A 20,517-nucleotide genomic window follows, 5' to 3' on the forward strand; every position below is an offset into this window, starting at 1 on the left:
CAAGAGGATGTGTATAGGTTATTTACAAATACTACACCATTTTATATCAGGGACTTGAGCATTCATGGATTTTGTTATCTAGGAATTCCTGGAAACCATCCTCTATGAACACTGAAGGATGATTGTGTGGAATTATGCTGTAAATACTGTTTATAACCCTTTCTATTTAACATAGTATGAAAAAAATTGAAGTTAATAAATATCTACAAAATTTAAGAATTAGCGGCTCAGTATGATGACACGTACCTGTAGTTCCAGCTGCTTGGGTGAGGCAGGAGGATCACTTGAGCCAAGGAGTTTGAGACCAGCTTGGAGAACATGACAAGACCCCATCTCTCTTTTTTTTTTTTTTTTTTTTGAGACAGAGTCTCGCTTTGTCGTCCAGGCTGGAGTGCAGTGGAACGATCTCGGCTCACTGCAAGCTCCGCCTCCCGGGTTCACGCCATTCTCCTGCCTCTGCCTCCTGAGTAGCTGGGACTATAGGCGCCCGCCACTGCATCCGGCTAATTTTTTTGTATTTTTAGTAGAAACGGGGTTTCACTGTGTTAGCCAGGGTGATCTAAATCTCCTGACCTCGTGATCCGCCCGCCTCGGCCTCCCAAAGTGCCGGGATTACAGGCTTGAGCCACCACTCCCGGCCAAAAAAAATTTTTTTTAAGTGTTAAAACAGTTAGTGTATCTTCTTCCTAATATGTTGTTTTTCAAAAGTCTTCAGTTTTATTTTGCCATGGATAAATCCTTCATTATATATAGTTAACAGTGAGTAATGTTAAAGGGCATATTTGTTTTGTTTTGTTTTTAGTAGAGATGGGATTTCACCATGTTGGCCAGGCTGATTTCAAACTCCTGGCCTCAAAGTGATGCACCTACTTCGGCCTCCCAAAGTGCTGAGATTGTGGGCATATTTGTTCTGAAGCTGCCACTTTCTTAGATTTTTTTTTTTTTTTTTTTTTTTTTTTTGAGACAAAGCCTTGCTTTGTCGCCCAGGCTGGAGTGCAGTGGCGCAATCTTGGCTCACTGCAACCTCTGCCTCCCAGGTTCAAGTGATTCTCCTGCCTCAGCCTCCCATGTAGCTGGGATTACAGGCATGTGCCACCATGCCTGGCTAATTTTTTTGAATTTTTAGTAGAGACAGGGTTTTACCATGTTGGCCAGGCTGGTTTCACACTGCTGACCTCAAGTGATCTGCCCATCTCGGCCTCTCAAAGTGCTGGGATTACAGGCATGAGCCTCTGTGTCAGGCCTTTCTTAGAATTTATGTAGTATCTGACAGACACAGTGGGGAACAGAGCCAAACAATCTATTAACTTGTAGATTTAATCTTCATGATATGCCTGCAAATAAAGTGTAGGCCTGAAAATGGATCCATGATTATAGGGAGAAAGCTTTACTCTCTTTCAGGCTCCCTAGTTTTCTAGCAGGCAAAATTTATTTTTTTCTCCTCTTTTTATATTAATTAAAAAAATTTAATTCATTTTTAAAGTTTTATTTTTAATCGACACATAATAATTACGCATATTTATGGGGTGTACAGTGTGATATTTTGATACATGTACACATTGTGTAATGATCAAATCAGGGCTGTTAGGTTTTCCATCACTTCAAGCACTTGTGATTTCTTCCTGGTGAGAACATTCAGAATCCTCTTTTCTAGCTATTTTGAAATATACAATACATTATTGTTAACTGTAGTCACCTTGCTATGAAATAGAACACCAGAATGTATTCCTCCTATCTAACTGCAACTTGATTTGACCAAACCTCTAACCATTCCCCATACCTTAACCACCCCCAGCCCCTGCCCCTGCCCCTGCCTCTGGTAACCACTGTTCTACTGTATATGTCTGTGGGATCAACTTTTTAAAACTCTATATGAGTGAAATAATACGGTATTTGTCCTTCTGTGCTTGGCTTATTTCACTTAATGTCTTCTAGTTTCATCCATCTTGTTGCAAGTGACAGGATTTCATTCGGTTTTTATGGCTGAATAGTATTCTATTGTGTGTGTGTGTGTATATATATATATATATATATCACATTAAAAAATTCATCCATTAATGGACACTTAAGTTGATTCCATATCTGGGCTATTGTGAATAGTGCTACAATAAACATGGGAGTGCAGATATCTCTGACATACTGATTTAATTTCCTTTGGATATATATGCAGTAGTAGGATTGTAGAATCATATGTTATTTGTATTTTTTAAGTTTTGGAAGGGCCTCCATACCATTGTCCTGAATGGCTGTACTGATTTACGTTTCCACCAGCAGTGTATGAGAGTATCCTTTCTCTTCACATTCTCATCAGCATTTTTTTTTGTCTTTTTGATAATTGCCATCCTAACTGGGATGAGGTGGTAACTCATTGTGGTTTTGATTTACATTTCTCTGATGATTAGTGATGTTGAGCATTTTTTCATATACCTGTTTGTCACATGTATGTCTTCTTTTGAGAAATCTTTTGTTTATTTTTAATTGGATTTTTTTTTACTGTTGAGTTGAGTTCTTCATATTCTGGATATTAACATCCCTTGTCAGATGCATAGTCTGCAAATATTTTCTCCCATTCTGTAAATTGTCTCTTCATTCTGTTGTTTTCTTTACTGTGCAGAATTTAGTTTAATGTAATCCTTTTTTGTTAAACATTTCTGGCCTGTGCTTTTGCCAGACTAATATTATGAATTGTTTCTCCTATGGTCTTTACTGGTAGCATTCAATAATATTCAATATCCCTTCATAATAAAAACTCTAAACATGTTAGATATATTAATGGAAGGAACGTACTTCAGCACAATAAAGTCCGTATATGACAAACCCATAGCTGACATCATACTGAATAGGGAAAATTTAAAAGCTTTTCCTTTACAATATGGACCTAGATGAAGATGCCCACTTTGACCACTCCTGTTCAACACAGTACTAGAAGTCTTGGTTGAGCACGGTGGTTCACACCTGTAATCCTAGCACTTTGGGAGGCTGAGGCAGGCAGATCACTTGAGGTCAGGAGTTCGAGACCAGCCTGGCCAACATGGTGAAACCCTGTCTCTACTAAAAATACAAAAATTAGCTGGGTGTGTGGTGGTGGGTGCTTATAATCCCAGCTACTTGGGAGGCTGAGGCAGGAGAATCACTTGAACCTGGGAGGTGGAGGTGACAGTAAGCTGAGATTGTGCCATTGCAGTCCAGCCTGGGTGACAGAGTGAGACTCTGTCTCCAAAAAAAAAAAAGTTTTAGCCAGAGCAATTAGGCAAGAGCAAGAAAGTTGTCTAAATTGGGAAGGAGAAAGTCAAATTGTCCCTGTTTGCAGATGACGTGATCTTATATATTGAAAACTACAGACTTCACCAAAAAAACTATTAAAACTGAGAAATGAGAATTCAGTAAAGTTGCAGTCTACAAAATCAACATACAAAGCCTTTCGTCTAAGATCTGGAACAGGACAAGGATGCCCACTTTCACCAGTTATTCAGCATAGTACTGGAAGTCCTAGACAGAGCAGTCGGACAAGAGAAAGATATAAAGGGCATCCCAGTTGGAGAGGGAGAAGTCAAATTATCCATGTTTGCAGATGGTGTTATCTTATATTTGGAAAAATCTAAAGACTCCAACAAAAAAACAATTAGAACTGATAAATTCGGTAAAGTTGCAGGATACAGAATCAACATACAAAAGTCAGTAGCATTTCTATATGCCAGGAGTGAACAATCTTAAAAAGAAAGAAAAAAGCAATCTCAGTTGCAATAGTTACACCTAAAATTAAATAGTTAAGAATTAACCAAAAAAGTAAAAGATCTCCATAATGAAAACTATAAACACTGATGAAAGAAATTGAAGGGGACACAAAAAATGAAAAAAATTCCATGTTCATTGATTGGAACAATCACTATTTTTAAAATGTCCATTCTACCCAAAGAAATCTACAGATTCAAAGCATTGCCTATCAAAACAGTGATGACATTCTTCACAAAAATAGAAAAAAAAATCTCAAATTTATACGGAAGCACAAAAGACCCAGAGTAGCCACAGCATTCCTAAGCAAAAATAACAGAACTGGAGGAATCACATTACCTGACTTTCAGATTATGCTCCATATAGATGCACAGACCAATGGAACAGAATGGAGAACCCAGAAACAGGGTTTCTCTAACCCTAACCCTAACTGTAACCTTAACTGGCTGGTTAGGGTTAGGGTTAAGGTTAACACACCTACAGCGAACTCATTTTCACCAAACATGCCAAGAAATACACTATGGAAAAGATAGTCTCTTCAATAAATGGTGCTGGGGAAATTGGATATCCGTATATAGACGAATGAAGCTAGACAGTTATCTCTTGCCATATACAAAAATCAAATCAAAATGGATTACAGCCTCAAACTATGAAGCTACTACAAGAAAACGTTGGGGAAAATCTCCAGGATATTGGTCTGGGCAAAAACGTCTTGAACAATATGTCAGAGCACAGGCAACCAAAGCACACATGGACACATGGGATCACATCAAGTTAAAAAGCTTCTTCACAGCAAAGGAAACAATCAACAAAGTGAACAGACAACCCACACAATGGGAGAAAATATTTGCAAACTACCTATCTGAGAAAGAATTAATGACCAGAAAATACAAGGAGCTCAAACAACTCTATAGGAAAGAAATCTTATAATCTGATCAAAAAATGGGCCAAAGATTTGAGCAGACATTTCTCAAAAGAAGTTATACAAATGGCAAGCAGGCATATGAAAAGATGCTCAACATCATTGATCAGAGAAATGCAAATGAGACCTACAATGAAATATTATCTCACCCGAGTTAAAATGGCTTATATCCAAAAGACAGACAATAACAAATGCTGGTGAGGATGTGGAGAAAAGGGAACCCTTGTATGCTGTTGGTGAGAATGTCAATTAGTACAACCACTATGGAGAATAGTTTGGAGGTTCCTCCAAAAACCTAAACTAGAGCTACCAGCCGGGTGTGGTGGCTCACACCTGTAATCCTAGCACTTTGGGAGGCCGAGGCAGGCAGATCACGAGGATCCAGGAGAATGGCGTGAACCTGGGAGGCGGATCTTGTAGTGAGCTGGGATCGTGCCACTGCATTCCAGCCTGGGCGACAGAGCGAGACTCTTATCTCAAAAAAAACAAAACAAAACAAAAACAAAACAAAAACAAAAACAAAAAAAAAACCCCCAGAACCTAGAGCTACCATGTGATCCAGCAATCCCACTGCTGGGTATATACCCCAAAGAGAGGAAATCAGAGATAGCTGCACTCCCATGTTTGTTACAGCACTGTTCACAATAGTCAAGATTTGGAAGCAATCTAAGCATCCATGAACAGATGAATGGATAAAGAAAATGTAGTACACATACACTGCAGAGTACTATTCGATCATAAAGAAGAATGAGATCCTTTTATTTGCAACAACATGGGTGAAACTGGAGATCATTACATTAAGTGAAATAAACCAGGCACAGAAAGACAAACATCACATGTTATCACTTATTTGTGGGATCTAACATCAAAACAACTGAATTATTGGAGACAGAGAGTAGAAGGATAGTTACTAGAGGGTGCGAAGGGTAGTGGGTGGCTGGGTGAGGGGAGGTGGGATGGTTAATGGGTACAAAAAATAGTTACAAAGAATGAGCAAGACCTACTGTTTGATAGCTCAACAGGGTGACTATGGTCAGTAACGTAATTTACATTTTAAAATTACTTAAAGAGTGTAATTGGTTTGTAACTCAAAGGATAAATGCTTGAGAGGATGGATACTCCATTCTTCATGATGCACTTATTTTCACACTGTATGCCTGTATCAAAACATCCCATGTATACCATAGGCATAAACACCTACTGTGTATCCACAAATATTAAAAATAAACGTAAATTAACATACAAAATCTGTAACATTTATATATGCTACGAATATTCAGTCACAAGAAAACAATCTCTCATACAATAGCTAAAACAAAAAATACCTAGGAATAAATTTAACCAAAGAGGTGAAAGATTTCTACAATGATAAACTAATGTTATTAATGACAAAAACTGAAGAGGACAGACATAAATGGAAAGATCTCATGGTCATGGATTTGAAAAATTGATATTGTTAAAATGTCCATACTATTTCAAATGATATACATATTCAGTGAAATCCCTATCAAAGTACCAATGACATTCTTCACATAAATAGAAAAAAAAAATCCTAAAATTAGTATGGAACCACGAAAGACCCTGAATACCTAAAGTAATGTTGAGCACAAAGAACACAGCTGGAGGCATCACACTACTTGTCTTCAAAATATACAATAAAGCAGTAGTATCCCAAACAGTGTGGTCTAGCATAAAAACAGACACATAGACCAATGGAACAGAATAGAGAACCTAAAATAAGTCCACAATTACAGCCAACTTAATTTTGGCAAGGGTGCCAAGAATACTGATTGGGGAAAGAATGGTTTCTTCTATAAATTATGCTGGGAAAACTGAATATTCACATGCAGAATAATTAAACTAGACGCCTGACTCTTACCGTTTACAAGAATCAACTCACAATGGACTAAACCCTTAAATGTAAGACCTGAAACTCTAAAACTGCTAGAAGAAAATGGGAAGCACTTCATGACATTGATCTGTATTAATTTTTAAAAAATAATTTGAAAGCCAATGTAGAAGGAAAATAGTTATGGAAATGGAAAGTTTACATCGGTTCTCTGAATACACATGAAACACTCAATTTTTTTTTTTTTTTTGAGACAGAGTCTTGCTCTGTCGCCCAGGCTGGAGTGCAGTGGCACAATCTTGGCTCACTGCAACCTCTGCCTCCCAGGTTCACGCCATTCTCCTGCCTCAGCCTCCTGAGTAACGAGGACTACAGGTGCCTGCCACCATACCCGGCTAATTTTTTTGTATTTTTAGTAGAGATGGGGTTTCACCGTGTTAGCCAGGATGGTCTCGGGTCTCTTGACCTAGTGATCCACCCACCTCGGCCTCCCAAAGTGCTGGGATTACAGGCGTGAGCCACCGCACCCAGCTGAAACACAATTTTAAACAATGAAGGCTGTTGTTAATTTACATGTTCTTGTTAATTAGTGATGTAGATAAGAAGACGGGAGTGGTGGGGAGTGCTCCAGAGATTGAAATTTAATAGTAAGGGCCTCGATAAAGAGTTTGTTAAAGAGTAAAAGAACTGCTGATGTTAAATTATTAAGTGCTTATGCAATTCATTGTAGTTTTATTTATGAACCATGCTTAGAATACATTTTTGATATTAGACAGCTATATCATTGTTAATTTGTGGCTACCTGCAATGACTTGAGACTACAGAACCTAATCCTTTCCCCTCCCCGTTGGAGGGTTCAGTGCAATAAATCCTAGGGTAGACCATTTCTTTTTCACTTGGTAGTCAGAGTAAGATACTGATGAGTATCTGATGTTTCTTAACAGTTCCCAAGTCTGTACAATATTAAGTGAGAGCTTGGTATAACTATTTTTTAAAGTTTTAAAGAATTTGAAAAGTTTTTGTTCAGAATTTATTTTCCAAATACATTTAAGAATTTAATTTTATTAAATTAATTAAATTGTTTTAAATTTGAGAATTTAAAACATTTACAGATTTATAATGCTACAAGTATTTGCAAATATAGCCAAATATTCCCACAGTATACAGATTACTAGTAGCACGTTTGATGTCTTCAGCAGAGATCAAATCTAAATATACACATATATACACATGCAAATAGACTCATGGTATATACATTTTTTTCACAGCTTGTTTACTTTGCAACTGAAAGGCTTGATATCTCTTATTATATGTTCACCTCCTTCATCCTTTGCATTTTTATACACATTTTGAATCAGTTTATTGATTTCTACAAAAAAGTTTATTAGGATTTTGATTGGGATTGCAGAGAATGTAATGATCAATTTAGGGAGAATATATATTTTTATGCTATTGAGTTTTCTAATTAATATGATATATGCTTTTATTAGGCTTTTAATGTCTCTAATATTTTATAGCTTTTTGTGTAGAGTTCTTCTACATGTCTCATTAGACTTATTTCCAGTTACATGGCATTTTTTGATGTTGTTTTAAGTGGTGTATTTTTCAAAACATTTAATTTTCTAATTGTTTATTGATATATAGACTTAAAAATATTCACTTTGTATCTAGTGACCTTGCTACAATCATGTATTTGTTGTAATAGTTTATGTCTATATTATTTTTGACTTTTTTACATACACAGTCAGACCTGCTGATGAAGACAGTTTTATTTCCTCATTTCCAATTATTATACCTTTAATTGCCTTATTTGTGTTGACTGGTCCTGCATACAGTGTTGAATAGAAATGGTAACAGTGACTGTCCTCTTCCTGTTCCTAATCTTAGTGATAAAATGTTTCGTATATCACCAATGTGTATGATGTTTGCTATAGACACATTGTAGATGCTCTTTATCGGATTAAGGAAGTTCTCTTCTAGTCTTACTGTGTTAAGAATTTTTGTCATGAGTGGACTTTGAATTTTATCAGTTTTTTCATATATAGAGATGATCATATGATTTTTTTTCCTTCATTGATTTTCTAATATTAAGCCAATCTTGCATTCCTGGAATAATCCCCAATTGGTCATGATGCATCATCCTTTTTATGCATAATTGGATTTGATTTGCTTTGTATTTTTTAAAAAAATATTTTTATTTATATTAATGAGAAAGATTAGCCTGTAATTTTCCTTTCATCTCATGTCCTTCTCAGGCTTTGCTATCATGCTGAGTTCAAAATGAATTCCCTCTTTGGAAGAGATTATTTATGACTGGTGTTATTTTTTTTAGATGTTCGGACAGATTCACTGATAAAGTCATCAGGACCTGGTATTTCATTTGTGGGAAGTTTTTAATTACAGATTCACTTTACTTTAGTAAATATAGGACTATTTAAATTTTTACCTTCTCTGCCAGTTTTTGTAGATTTTGCCTTGCTGTAAATTCATCTCTCATGTACAATTTCAAATTAGTTGGTATAAGTTTTGTTGTGTAATATCCTTTTATGATGATTTTAATGTTTTGATTGCTGATATTGATAATTTGTTTCTTTTCTTTTTTTCCTAATTAGTTTTTCTAGATATCTGTCAATGTTAGTGTTTTCAAAGAACCAATTTTTAGATTATAAGGCTTGATTTACGGTAGTGGAAGTTCTTTAAGATTGACAGGGAGTTTCTTCTTAGTTTATTCAACAGTTTTGGGAGTACAGGTAGGCTTTGGTTACATGGATGAGTTCTTTAGTGATGAAATGTGAGATTTTAGTGCACCTGTCACCTGAGCAGTGTACACTGTATCCAATATGTAGTCTTTTATTTCTCAGCCCCTTCCAACCTCCCTCCACCAAGTCCACAGAGTCTGTTATATCAATTTGTATGTCTTTGTGTCCTCATAGCGTAGCTCCCATTTGTAAATGAGAATATGCGGTATTCGCTTTCCCATTCTTGAGTTCCTTCACTTAAAATAATGGCTTCCAGCTCCATCCAAGTTGCTGCAAAAGACATTAGTTTGTTCCTTTTAATAGCTAAGTGGTATTCCATGGTGTGTATATACCACATTTTCTTATCCACTTGTTGGTCAGTGCGTATTTAGGTTGGTTCCATGTCTTTGCAGTTGCGAATTGTGCTGCTATAAACATGCATGTGGATGTGTCTTTTTCATATAATGACTTCTTTTCCGTTGAATGGATACCCAGTAGTGGGATTGCTAGATCGAATGGTAGATCTATTTTTAATTCTTTAAGGAATCTCCATACTGTTTTCTGTAGTGGTTGTACTAATTTACACTCCCATCAGCAGTGTAAAAGTGCTCCCTTTTCACTACATCCATGCCAACATCTATAGTTTTTTGATTTTTAAATTATGACCATTCTTGCAGAAGGTGGTGTCTTATTGTGGTTTTAATTTGCATTTCCCAGATGATTAATGATGTTGAGCATTTTTGTTTTTCATGTGTTTGTTGGCTGTTTGTCTATCTTGTTTTGAGAACTGCCTATTTATGTCCTTTGTCCACTTTTTTATGTGATTTTTTTTTTCTTGGTGATTTGAGTTCCTTGTAGATTCTGGATACTAGTTTTTTGTCAGATGCATAGTTTGCAGATATTTTCTTTGTTGGTTGTCTGTTTACTCTGTTGATTATTTCTTTTGCTGTACAGAAGCTTTTTAGTTTAAGTAGGTTCCATTTATTTTTGTTTTCGTTGCATTTGCCTTTGGGTCTTACTCAGGAATTCTTTGCTTAAGCCTATGTTCAGGAGAGTTTTTTTCGATGTTATCTTGCAAAATTTTTATGGTTTCAAGTCTTGGATTTAAGTATTTTATCCATCTTGAGTTTTTTTTTTTGTGTAGTGATAGATGGGGACCCAGTTTCATTCTTCTACATGTGGCTTGTTAGTTTTCCCAGCACCATTTATTGAATAAAGTGTCTATATTAATCCATTTTTATGCTGCTGATAAAGACATACCCAAGACTGGGCAATTTACAAAAGAAAGAGGTTTATTGGATTTACAGTTCCATGTAGCTGGGGAGGCCTCACAATCATGGTGGAAGGTGAAAGGCACTTCTCACATGGCAGCAGACAAGAGAAGAGAGAATGCGAGCCAAGCAAAATGGGTTTCCCCTTATCAAACCATCAGATCTTGTGAGACTTTTTAACTACCATGAGAGCGGTATAGGGAAAACTGCCCTGATGATTCAGTTATCTCCCACCAGGTCCCTCCCACAACACGTGGGAATTATGGAAGTACAATTCAAGATAAGATTTGGGCGGGGACACAGAGCCAAACGATATCAGTGTTTTTTTTTCCCAGCTTATGTTTTTGTATGCTTTGTTGAATACCATTTGGCTTTATTTCTGGGTTCTCTATTTTTTTTTTTTTCCATTGCTTATTTTTATTCCAGTGTCATGCTGTTTTGGTAACTATAGCCCTGTAGTATAATTCAAAGTCCCATAATGTGATACTTAATATTGCTTTGGCTGTTCAGGCCCTCTTTTGGTTCCATGTGAATTTTAGGATTTTTTTTCTAGTTCTTGGGGAAAATGATGATGATATTTTGATGGGAAATTGCATTGAATTGCATTGAATGATGCAATTGCATTGAATGATTGCAATTGCATTGAATGTTTGCATTGAATTGCATTGAATGATGATGATATTTTGAATGATGCAATTGCATTGAATTGCATTGAATGATGATGATATTTTGATGGGAATTGCATTGATGGGAAATTGAATGGGAATTGCATTGAATCCATAGATTGCTTTTGGCAGTACAGTCATTTTTACAATATTGATTCTTGTTATCTGTGAGCATGGTATGTGTTTCCATTTGTTTGTGTCATCTGTGACTTTTTTTTTTTTTTTTTAGCAGTGCCTTGTAGTTTTTCTTGTAGAGATCTTTAATTTCCTTGGTTAAGTATATTCCTAGGTATTTTATTTTTATTTTTCGCAGCTGTTGTAAAAGGGATTGAGTTCTTGATTTGATTCTCAGATTGGTTTTTGGTGTATGGCAGTGCTACTGATTTGTTTCATTGATTTTGTACCTGAGACCTTACTTTACTGAATTAGTTTATTAGATCTAGGAATCTTTTGTATGACAGGTTTTCTAGGTGTATGATTATATCATTGATGGATAGTCACAGTTTGTCATCTTCTTTTCCAATCTGGATGCCCTTTATTTCTTTCTCTTGCCTGATTGCTCTGATTAGGTCTTCTAGTATTATGTCAAAGACAAGTGAAAATGGGCATCCTTATCTTGTTCCAGTTCTAAGGGGGAATGTTTTAAACTCTTCCCCATTCAGTGTGATTTGATTGTGGGTTTGTCATATATGGCTTTTATTACTTTGAGGTAAGATGGGGCTTTTCTGTATTCTTTGTATTCTTATATGAATTTTGTAATCAGTTTGTCAATTTCCTTAAAAAAGTTATGGGATTTTGATTGTTATCTATAGATTTTTTCTGTTGTGCATTTGCTTCCTATTTCACTGATTTCTGTTCATTTTTATTATGAGATTTCTGCTTTTCAAAGCATAATCAAATTTATTTGATGATTCTTTTAAAACATATCTATGTGTTTGCTTGTGGTAGATAAGAAGCTCCTAATATTATTTTTTTCTTAAGTAATTGATACAAACTTGTTCAAAAAGGACACTCGAACACAGGATATCCAAGGGACAGAGACTCTGTTAATAGAAATGTTTTTCTACAAGCACACATGCACCCACCACTTGTGGATAGCAGTTTTCCCACAATGTGTCTTATTGTCCCAAACTGCTAATATTATTTTTCAAAATGTAGATTAAATGGACAGGGGTTTACACTTTAGAAAGAGGAATTAGTAAAGAAGGGAAGGTATACATTTAAGAAAATTTAGTGCTTAATTCAGTGACTCTAACCCTGTCTCAGTGTTTAAAAATGCTAATTGGTGTGTTTATCCTTGCTTTTCTAGTGATATGCAGCTTTCGAGGATCTGTCCCTCAAGGGTTGGTCTTAGAAATAGGAGAAACAGTCCAGATTCTTGAAAAATGTGAAGGTGAGTATGGACCTACAAAGCACATAAATTGTGATCATTTTTGGCAGTATTATATACATTTATTTTGTGCTAATAAGATTATAAGCAGTAATTCTGGAGCCATAATTAGTCACATGATGAAATAGTGTTATATAAAATTCTGATCTATGTTCAGCATAAAGGTGTGAGCTTTTTTGATTCTAATGTATTAGCAACAATTAGATAATTAATTTCTGGCTATCAGAACACTTTTTAACGTATATTTATGGGGTACATGAGATACTTTGGTACAGACATACAATGTGTAATAATCACATGGTAAATGTAGTATCTATCACCTCAAGCATTTACCTTTTTTTGTGTTGCAAAAGTTCCAGTTGTACTCCCTCAATTATTAAAAAATATGCAACAAATTATTGCTGACTGTAGTCACCCTATTGTGCTATCAAATACTAGATCTTACTCATTGTATCTAACTGTATTTTGTGCCCTCTTATTTATTTTTTACAAATAGGTAATCTACCTGTGCTTAGCTGCCTTTGAATAGAACTACCTTACAGTCCATTCATTTGTGTGTTTCCATCTGATTGACTGGGCATCTTTAGTCCTAATTAAAACAAGCCCTTAAATATTTTTTGATTTTTATTTATAATTTTTTTTGAGAGGGAGTCTTGCTCTTGTTGCCCAGGCTGGAGCGCAATGGTGCAATCTCGGCTCACTACAACCTCTGCCTCCCGGGTTCAAGTAATTCCCCTGCCTCAGCCTCCCTAGTAGCTGGGATTATAGGCACCCGCCACCACGTCCAGCTAATTTTTATAGTTTTAGTAGAGATGGGATATCACCATGTTGGCCAGGTTGGTCTTGAACTCCTGACCTCAGGTGATCCACCTGCGTCAGCCTCCCAAAGTGCTGGGATTAACAGGCGTGAGCCACTGTACCCAGCCTAAATACGTTTAAATGTAGTTTGGCTTGTCTGCTGTCCTCTTCTGTGGCATATATGGGTATTTCTACTGTAACATTTACACATTCTTGAGATGGATCATGTTCTTCAGAATCTGTAGTTAAATCAATAAGATTTGTGGGAAAAATAAATTTAGAGAGAAATTACACAAAATCAGAGTATTAACAAAAGCAAAATTGATGCCATGGGAAATAACTTGGGAAGCCTGGACTAGCAGTTCAGCATGGCTACAAGCCATCTCAGATGATATAATGAAGTAGAACTGTTGCAGTGTGGGTATAGAACCAATGTATATGGGAGTGGAGCTCTAATCTAGTTGGGTTACTGTTAAGAGGGGTACGGGGGGACATGTAACCTATCATGACCCAGGAATCATATATATTTAGGAATGCACTTTTTCTGGAAAGTGAGCTACACCTGTTTTAAATTTTTTTAAGAACAGAAGTATAAATCAGCACCCTTTTATGATAACAACTCTAAGGAAACTGAGAATAGAAGGTAATTTTCTTTATTTAATAAAGGGTAGCTACTAAAATACCTGTAGCAAACATCATATTCAGTCGTAAAATATTGAAAGAGTTTTCACTGAGATCTGAAAGTGAGACAAGAATACCTACTGTCTTATTCTGTTTATTTGTTGTTATAAAGGAGTACTTGAGGCTGCATAATTTATAAAGAAAAGGGATTTATTTGCCTCATGGTTCTGTAGGCTGTGACACCAACTTCTGCTTCTGGTGAGGGCCTCAGGAAGCTTCCACTCATGGCAAAAGTCAAAGAGAAGCCTGTACGTGCAGAGATCACACGGCAAGAGAGAAAGCAAGAGTGAGGGGCGGTGCCAGGCTCTGTTTAAAATTTTTATTTTTTAACTGACAAATAATAATTGTATTCATGGGTACATAGTGATGTTTTGATACATATATAGTGATCAGATCAGGGTAACCAGAATATCTATTATCCTAAACATCATTTCTTTTGGTTGAGAAAGTTCAATATTTTGCTTTTAGCTTTTTGAAACTATATATTATTATTAATTATAGTCATATGGGATAGAACATTAGAACTCATTCTTTTTATCTAGTTGTAATTTTGTATCTTTGACAAATCTCTTCAAATCCTCCCTTACCCCTCCCCTCCCAGTATCCTTGGTTCAGGTTTTTTTTGATAGCTTCCACGTATGAGTAAGAATATGAGGTGTTTAACTTTCTCTTTTTGGCTTATTTCACTTAACATAATGTCCTCTAGTTCCATTCACATTACTACGAATGGCAGGATTTCAGTATTTTTTTTAATGGCAGAATAGTATTCCATTGTGTATATACAACATATTTTCTTCATCCATCTGTTATTTGACACTTAGGTTGATTCTATATCTTGAGTATCTTTATTGGTGACAGGGTCTCATTCTGTCAGCACGCTGCAGTGCGGTGGTGCCATCACAGCTCACTGTGGCCTCGACCTCCTTGGGTTCAGGTGATCTTCCCACCTCAGCCTCCTGAGTAGCTGGGACTACAGGTGTACCACGTCACCAGGCCTGGCTAATTTTTGCATTTTCTGGTAGATACAGGGTTTTGCCATGTTGCCCAGGCAGCTGGTCTTGAGCTCCTGGGCTCAAGTGATCTGCCCACCTCAGCCTTCCAAAATGCTGAAATTAGAGGCATGAGCTAGCGCACTCAGCCATATAGTAGTTCTATTTGTAGTATTTTTTTTAAATTGAAATATTTATTTATTTTAAGTTTTGATTTAGGTTCAGGGGTACATGTACATGTTTGTTATATTTGTAAACTCGTGTCACAGGGGTTTGTTGTACAGATTATCTTGTCACCCAGGTATTAAGCCTAGTATCCGTTAGTTATTTTTCCTGATCCTCTCCCTCTTCCTAACCTCCATTCTCTGGTAGGCACCAGTGTCTGTTGTTGCCCTCTATGTGTCCATGTGTTCTCATCTTTTAGTTCCCAGTTGTAAGTGAGAATATATGGTATTTGTTTTTCTGTTCCTATGTTAGTTTGCTAAGGATAATAGCCTCCAGCTCCATCCTTGTTCCTGCAAAGGACAGTATCTTGTGCTTTTCTATGGCTGTATAGTATTCCATGGTGTATGTGTTCCACATTTTCTGTAGTCTGCCATTGATGGACATTTAGATTGATTCCATGTCTTTGCTATTGTGAATAGTGCTGCAGTGAACATACACATGCATATGTCTTTATGATAGAATGATTTATATTCCTGTGGGTACATATGCAATATTGGGATTGCTGGGTCGAATGGCAGTTCTGTTTTTAGGTCTTTGAGGAATTGCCACACTGTTTTTCACAATGGTTGAACTAATTTACACTCCTGCCAACAGTTTTTAAGCATTCCTCTGTCTCAGCAGTTTCACCAGTACCTGTTATTTTTTGAGGTTTTTGTTTTTTGCATGTAGCTTTTTTAAGAAAATTGTTTTGAAATTACATTTTTTAATTTCAGTGGGGTTTTTGGGAACAGGTGGTGTTTGGTTACATGAGTAAGTTCTTTAGTAGTGATTTCTGAGATTTTGGTGCACCCATCACCCGAGCAGTGTACACTGTACCCAATGTGTAGCCTTTTATCCCTCACCCACCTCCCACTCCTCCCCCCACTGAGTCCCCAAAGTCCATTGTATCATGCTTATGCATTTGCATCCTCATAGCTTAGCTCCCACTTATAAGTGAGAACATACGATGTTTGGTATTTCATTCCTGAGTTACTTCACTTAGAATAATGGTCTCCAGTTCCATTCAGGTTGCTGTGAATGCCATGATTTTTTTTTTTTTCTTTTTTTAATGGCCGAATAGTCCATGGCATGTGTCTCTGTGTATCTGTGTGTGTGTGTGTCTGTGTGTGTGTGTCTGTACCACCACCTGTTTTCTTTATCCACTCATTGACTGATGGGCATTTGGGCTAGTTCCATATTTTTGCAATTGAGAATTGTGCTGCTATAAACGTGCGTGTGCATGTGTCTTTTTTGTATAATTACTTGTTTTCCTCTGGGTAGATACCCAGTGGTGGGATTGCTGGATCGAATGGTAGATCTACTTTTTGTTTTTTAAGGAATCTCCATGTGTTTTTCATAGTGGTTGTACCAGTTTATGTTCTCATCAGCAGTATAAAAGTATTCTCTTTTCACCACATCCGTGCCAGTATCTATTATTTTTTAATTTTTAAATTATGACCATTCTTGCAAGAGTAAGGTGGTATCTCATTGTGATTTTAATTGCATTTCTCAGGTGATTAATGATGTTTAGCATTTTTTCATGTGTTTGTTGGCCATTTGTGTATCTTCTTGAGAAGATTCTGAATGGACAATTCTTGAGAATTGTGTATTCGTGTCCTTAACCCATTTTTTGATGTGATTATTTGTTTTTCTCTTCTTGATTTGTTTCACTTCCTTGTAGATTCTGGATATTAGTCCTTTGTTGGATGCATAGTTTGCAAAGATTTTCTCCCACTTTGTGGATTATCTGTTTACTCTGCTGATTATTTCTTCTGCTGTGCAGAAGCTTTTTAGTTTAAGTAAGTCCCATCAATTTATCTTTGTTTTTGTTTCATTTGCTTTTGTGTTTTTGGTTATGAAGTCTTTGCCTAAGCCAGTGTCTAGAAGGGGTTTTCCGATGTTACCTTGTAGAATTTTTATGTTTTCAGGTCTTAGATTTAAGTCTTTGATCCATCTTGAGTTGATTTTTTTTTTTTTTTTTTTTGAGATGGAGCCTTACTCTGCCCAGACTGGAATGCAGTGGCATGATCTGGGCTCGCTGCAACCTCTGCCTCACAAGTTTAAGCAATTCTCCTGTCTCAGCCTCCCGAGTAGCTGAGATTACAGGTGCCTGCCACCACGCCTGACTGATTTTTTTATTTTTAGTAGAAATGGGGTTTCACCATGTTGGCCAGGTTGCTCTTGAACTCCTGACCTCAAGTGATCCACCCGCCTCAGCCTCCCAAAGTGCTGGGATTACAGGCATGAGCCACTGCACCCGTCTTTGAGTTAATTTTTGTGTAAGGTGAGAGATGAGGATTCGGTTTCATTCTTTTACATGTAACTTGCCAATTATCCTAGCACCATTTGTTGAATAAGGTGTGTCCTTTCCCCACTTTATGTTTTTGTTTGCTTTGTCAAACATCATTTGGCTATAAGTATTTGGCTTTGTTTCTGGATTCTCTATTCTGTTCCATTTGTCTATGTGCCTATTTTTATATTAGTACCATGCTGTTTTGGTGACTATAGCCTTATAGTATAGTTTGAAGTAGGGTAATGTGATGTTTCCAGATTTGCTCTTTTTGCTTAGTCTTGCTTTGGCTGTGTGGGCTCTTTTTTGGTTCCATATGAATTGTAGGTTTGTTGTTTTTAGTTCTGTGGAGAATGATGGTGGTATTTTGATGGGAATCACATTGAATTTGTAGACTGCTTTTGGCAGTATGTTCATTTTCACAATATTGATTCTACCTATTCATGTGCATGGGATGTGTTTACATTTGTTTGTGTCATCTATGTTTTCTTTCAGCAGTGTTTTATAGTTTTCCTTCTAGAGGTCTTTCACTTCCTTGATTAGGTATATTCCTCAGTATTTTATTTTATTTGCAGCTAGTGTAAAAGGGGTTGAGTTCTTGATTTGATTCTTAGCCTGTTGGTTGTTGGTGTATAGCAGTGCCACAAATTTGTGTATATCAATTTTGTATCCTGTGGCCAGGCACGGTGGCTCATGCCTATAATCCCTGCACTTTGGGAAGCCAAGGTGGGTGGGTCACCTAAGGTCAGGAGTTTGAGACCAGCCTGGCTAACATGGTGAAACCCTGTCTCTAGGCCGGACGCGGTGGCTCAAGCCTGTAATCCCAGCACTTTGGGAGGCCGAGACGGGCGGATCACAAGGTCAGGAGATCGAGACCATCCTGGCTAACACGGTGAAACCCCATCTCTACTAGCAATACAAAAAACTAGCCGGACGAGGTGGTGGGCACCTGTAGTCCCAGCTACTCGGGAGGCTGAGGCAGGAGAATGGCGTGAACCCGGGAGGTGGAGCTTGCAGTGAGCTGAGATCTGGCCACTGCACTCCAGCCCGGGTGACAGAGCAAGACTCCGTCTCAAAAAAAAAAAAAAAAAAAAAAAAAAGAAACCCTGTCTCTACTAAAAATACAAAAATTAGCTGGGTGTAGTGGTGCACGCCTGTAATCCCAGCTACTTGGGAGATTGAGCCAGGAGAATTGCTTGAACCTGGGAGGCAGAGGTTGCAGTGAGCTGAGATTGTGCCATTGCACTCCAGCCTGGGTGACAAGAGCAAAACTCCATCTCAAAAAAAAAAAAAAAAAAAAAAAAAAAGATTGTATTCCGAAACTTTTCTGACTTTATTTTTCAGTTCTAGGAGCTTTTTGGATGGGTCTTTCGGGTTTTTTAGGTATATGATCATGTCATTGGTGAGCAGTGATCATTAGACTGCCTCTTTACCAGTTTGGATGTCCTTTATTTCTTTCTCTTGTCTGATTGCTCTGGCTAGGACTTCTAGTACTATGTTGAAGGGAAGTGGTAAAAGTGGGTATCCATGTCTTGTTCCAGTTCTCAGGTGGAATGCTTTTGTCTTTTCCTCATTCAATATAGTGTTGGCTGTGGGTTTGTCTTAGATGGCTTTTATTAAAGTATGTCCCTTCTATGCCAATTTTACTGAGGTTTTTAATCATAAAGGGTGCTGGATTTTGTCAAATGCTTTTTATGCATCTATTGAGATGATCATGTGATTTTTGTTTTAAATTCTGTTTATGTAGTATATCACATTTATTGACTTGCCTATGTTAAACCATCCCTGTGTTCCTGGTACGAAACCCACTTGATCGTGGTGTATTATCTTTTTGATATGCTGTTGGATTCAGTTAGTTAGTATTTTGTTGAGGATTTTTACATCCATGTTCATCAAGGATATTGGTGTGTAGTTTTCTTTTTTTGTTATGTCCTCTCCTGGTTTTGGTATTAAGGTGATGCTGGCTTTATAGAATGATTTAGGGAGTGCCTCTTTTCTCTGTCTTTTGGAATAGTTTCAGCAGGATTTTTACCAGTTTTTCTTTGAATGTCTGAGAGAATTCAGCTGTGAATCCTTCTGGTCCTGGCCTTTTTTTGTTGGCATTTTTTTTTTTTTAATTATCATTTCTATCTCACTGCTTGTTATTTGTCTGTTCAGAGTTTGTATATCTTCCTGGTTTAATCTAAGAGGGTTGTATATTTCCAGAAATTTGTCCATCTCCTCTAGGTTTTCTAGTTTGTGCCCATAAAGGTGTTCATAGTAGCCTTGAATGATCTTTTGTATTTCTTTGGTATTGCTTGTAATATCTCTTGTTTTGTTTCTAATTGAGCTTATTTGGATTTTCTCTCTTCTTGGTTAATCTTCCTAATGGTCTATCAGTGTTATTCATCTTTTCTTTTTTTTTTGAGACGGAGTCTCGCTCTGTCACCCAGGCTGGAGTGCTGTGGCCGGATCTCAGCTCACTGCAAGCTCCGCCTCCCGGGTTCACGCCATTCTCCTGCCTCAGCCTCCCGGGTAGCTGGGACTACAGGCACCACCACCTCGCCCGGCTATTTTTTTGTAGTTTTTAGTAGAGACGGGGTTTCACCGTGTTAGCCAGGATGGTCTCGATCTCCTGACCTCGTGATCCGCCCGTCTCGGCCTCCCAAAGTGCTGGGATTACAGGCTTGAGCCACTGCGCCCGGCCCATCTTTTCTTTTTTCTTTAATCAGCTGATATGAAATTATAAAATTCCAGAAGTCTGAGTATTTGAAACTTAGAAAAGTCACCAGAAAATACAAGCAAATTGGGCTTTAGTTTGGTGGTTCCCTTGGTTTAGATGACAGTCCCTCTGTGAGCTCAAGGTCGTCATCTTGTTCATTTCCTTAGAACTGTTGTTTCAGTGACAATGACAGAACTCTTAGTGGAGGCCGAGGAGAGTCTGAGAGCTAAAGAAACACCCACCGACTCCCTCTGTGCACATTCACACATGGGAACGTATCTCCTGGA

General features: G+C 37.3%; 1 protein-coding gene across 8 annotated transcripts in view; it reads left to right on the forward strand.

Annotated features, from left to right (window-relative positions):
• The window catches only part of DOCK3 (dedicator of cytokinesis 3), a 735,684-nt gene that overhangs the window by 69,884 nt on the left and 645,283 nt on the right, over positions 1–20,517 (forward strand). For all 8 annotated transcript variants that reach the window (XM_033208879.1, XM_033208884.1, XM_033208901.1 and 5 more), the window contains exon 2: positions 12,487–12,570. In XM_033208879.1, coding sequence (XP_033064770.1) covers positions 12,487–12,570 — 84 coding nt within the window. The remainder of the gene's footprint in view (positions 1–12,486; positions 12,571–20,517) is intronic.

This window comes from Trachypithecus francoisi, unplaced genomic scaffold (genome assembly GCF_009764315.1).
Source record: "Trachypithecus francoisi isolate TF-2019V2 unplaced genomic scaffold, Tfra_2.0 Lachesis_group0, whole genome shotgun sequence".
NCBI classification, from domain to species: domain Eukaryota; kingdom Metazoa; phylum Chordata; class Mammalia; order Primates; family Cercopithecidae; genus Trachypithecus; species Trachypithecus francoisi.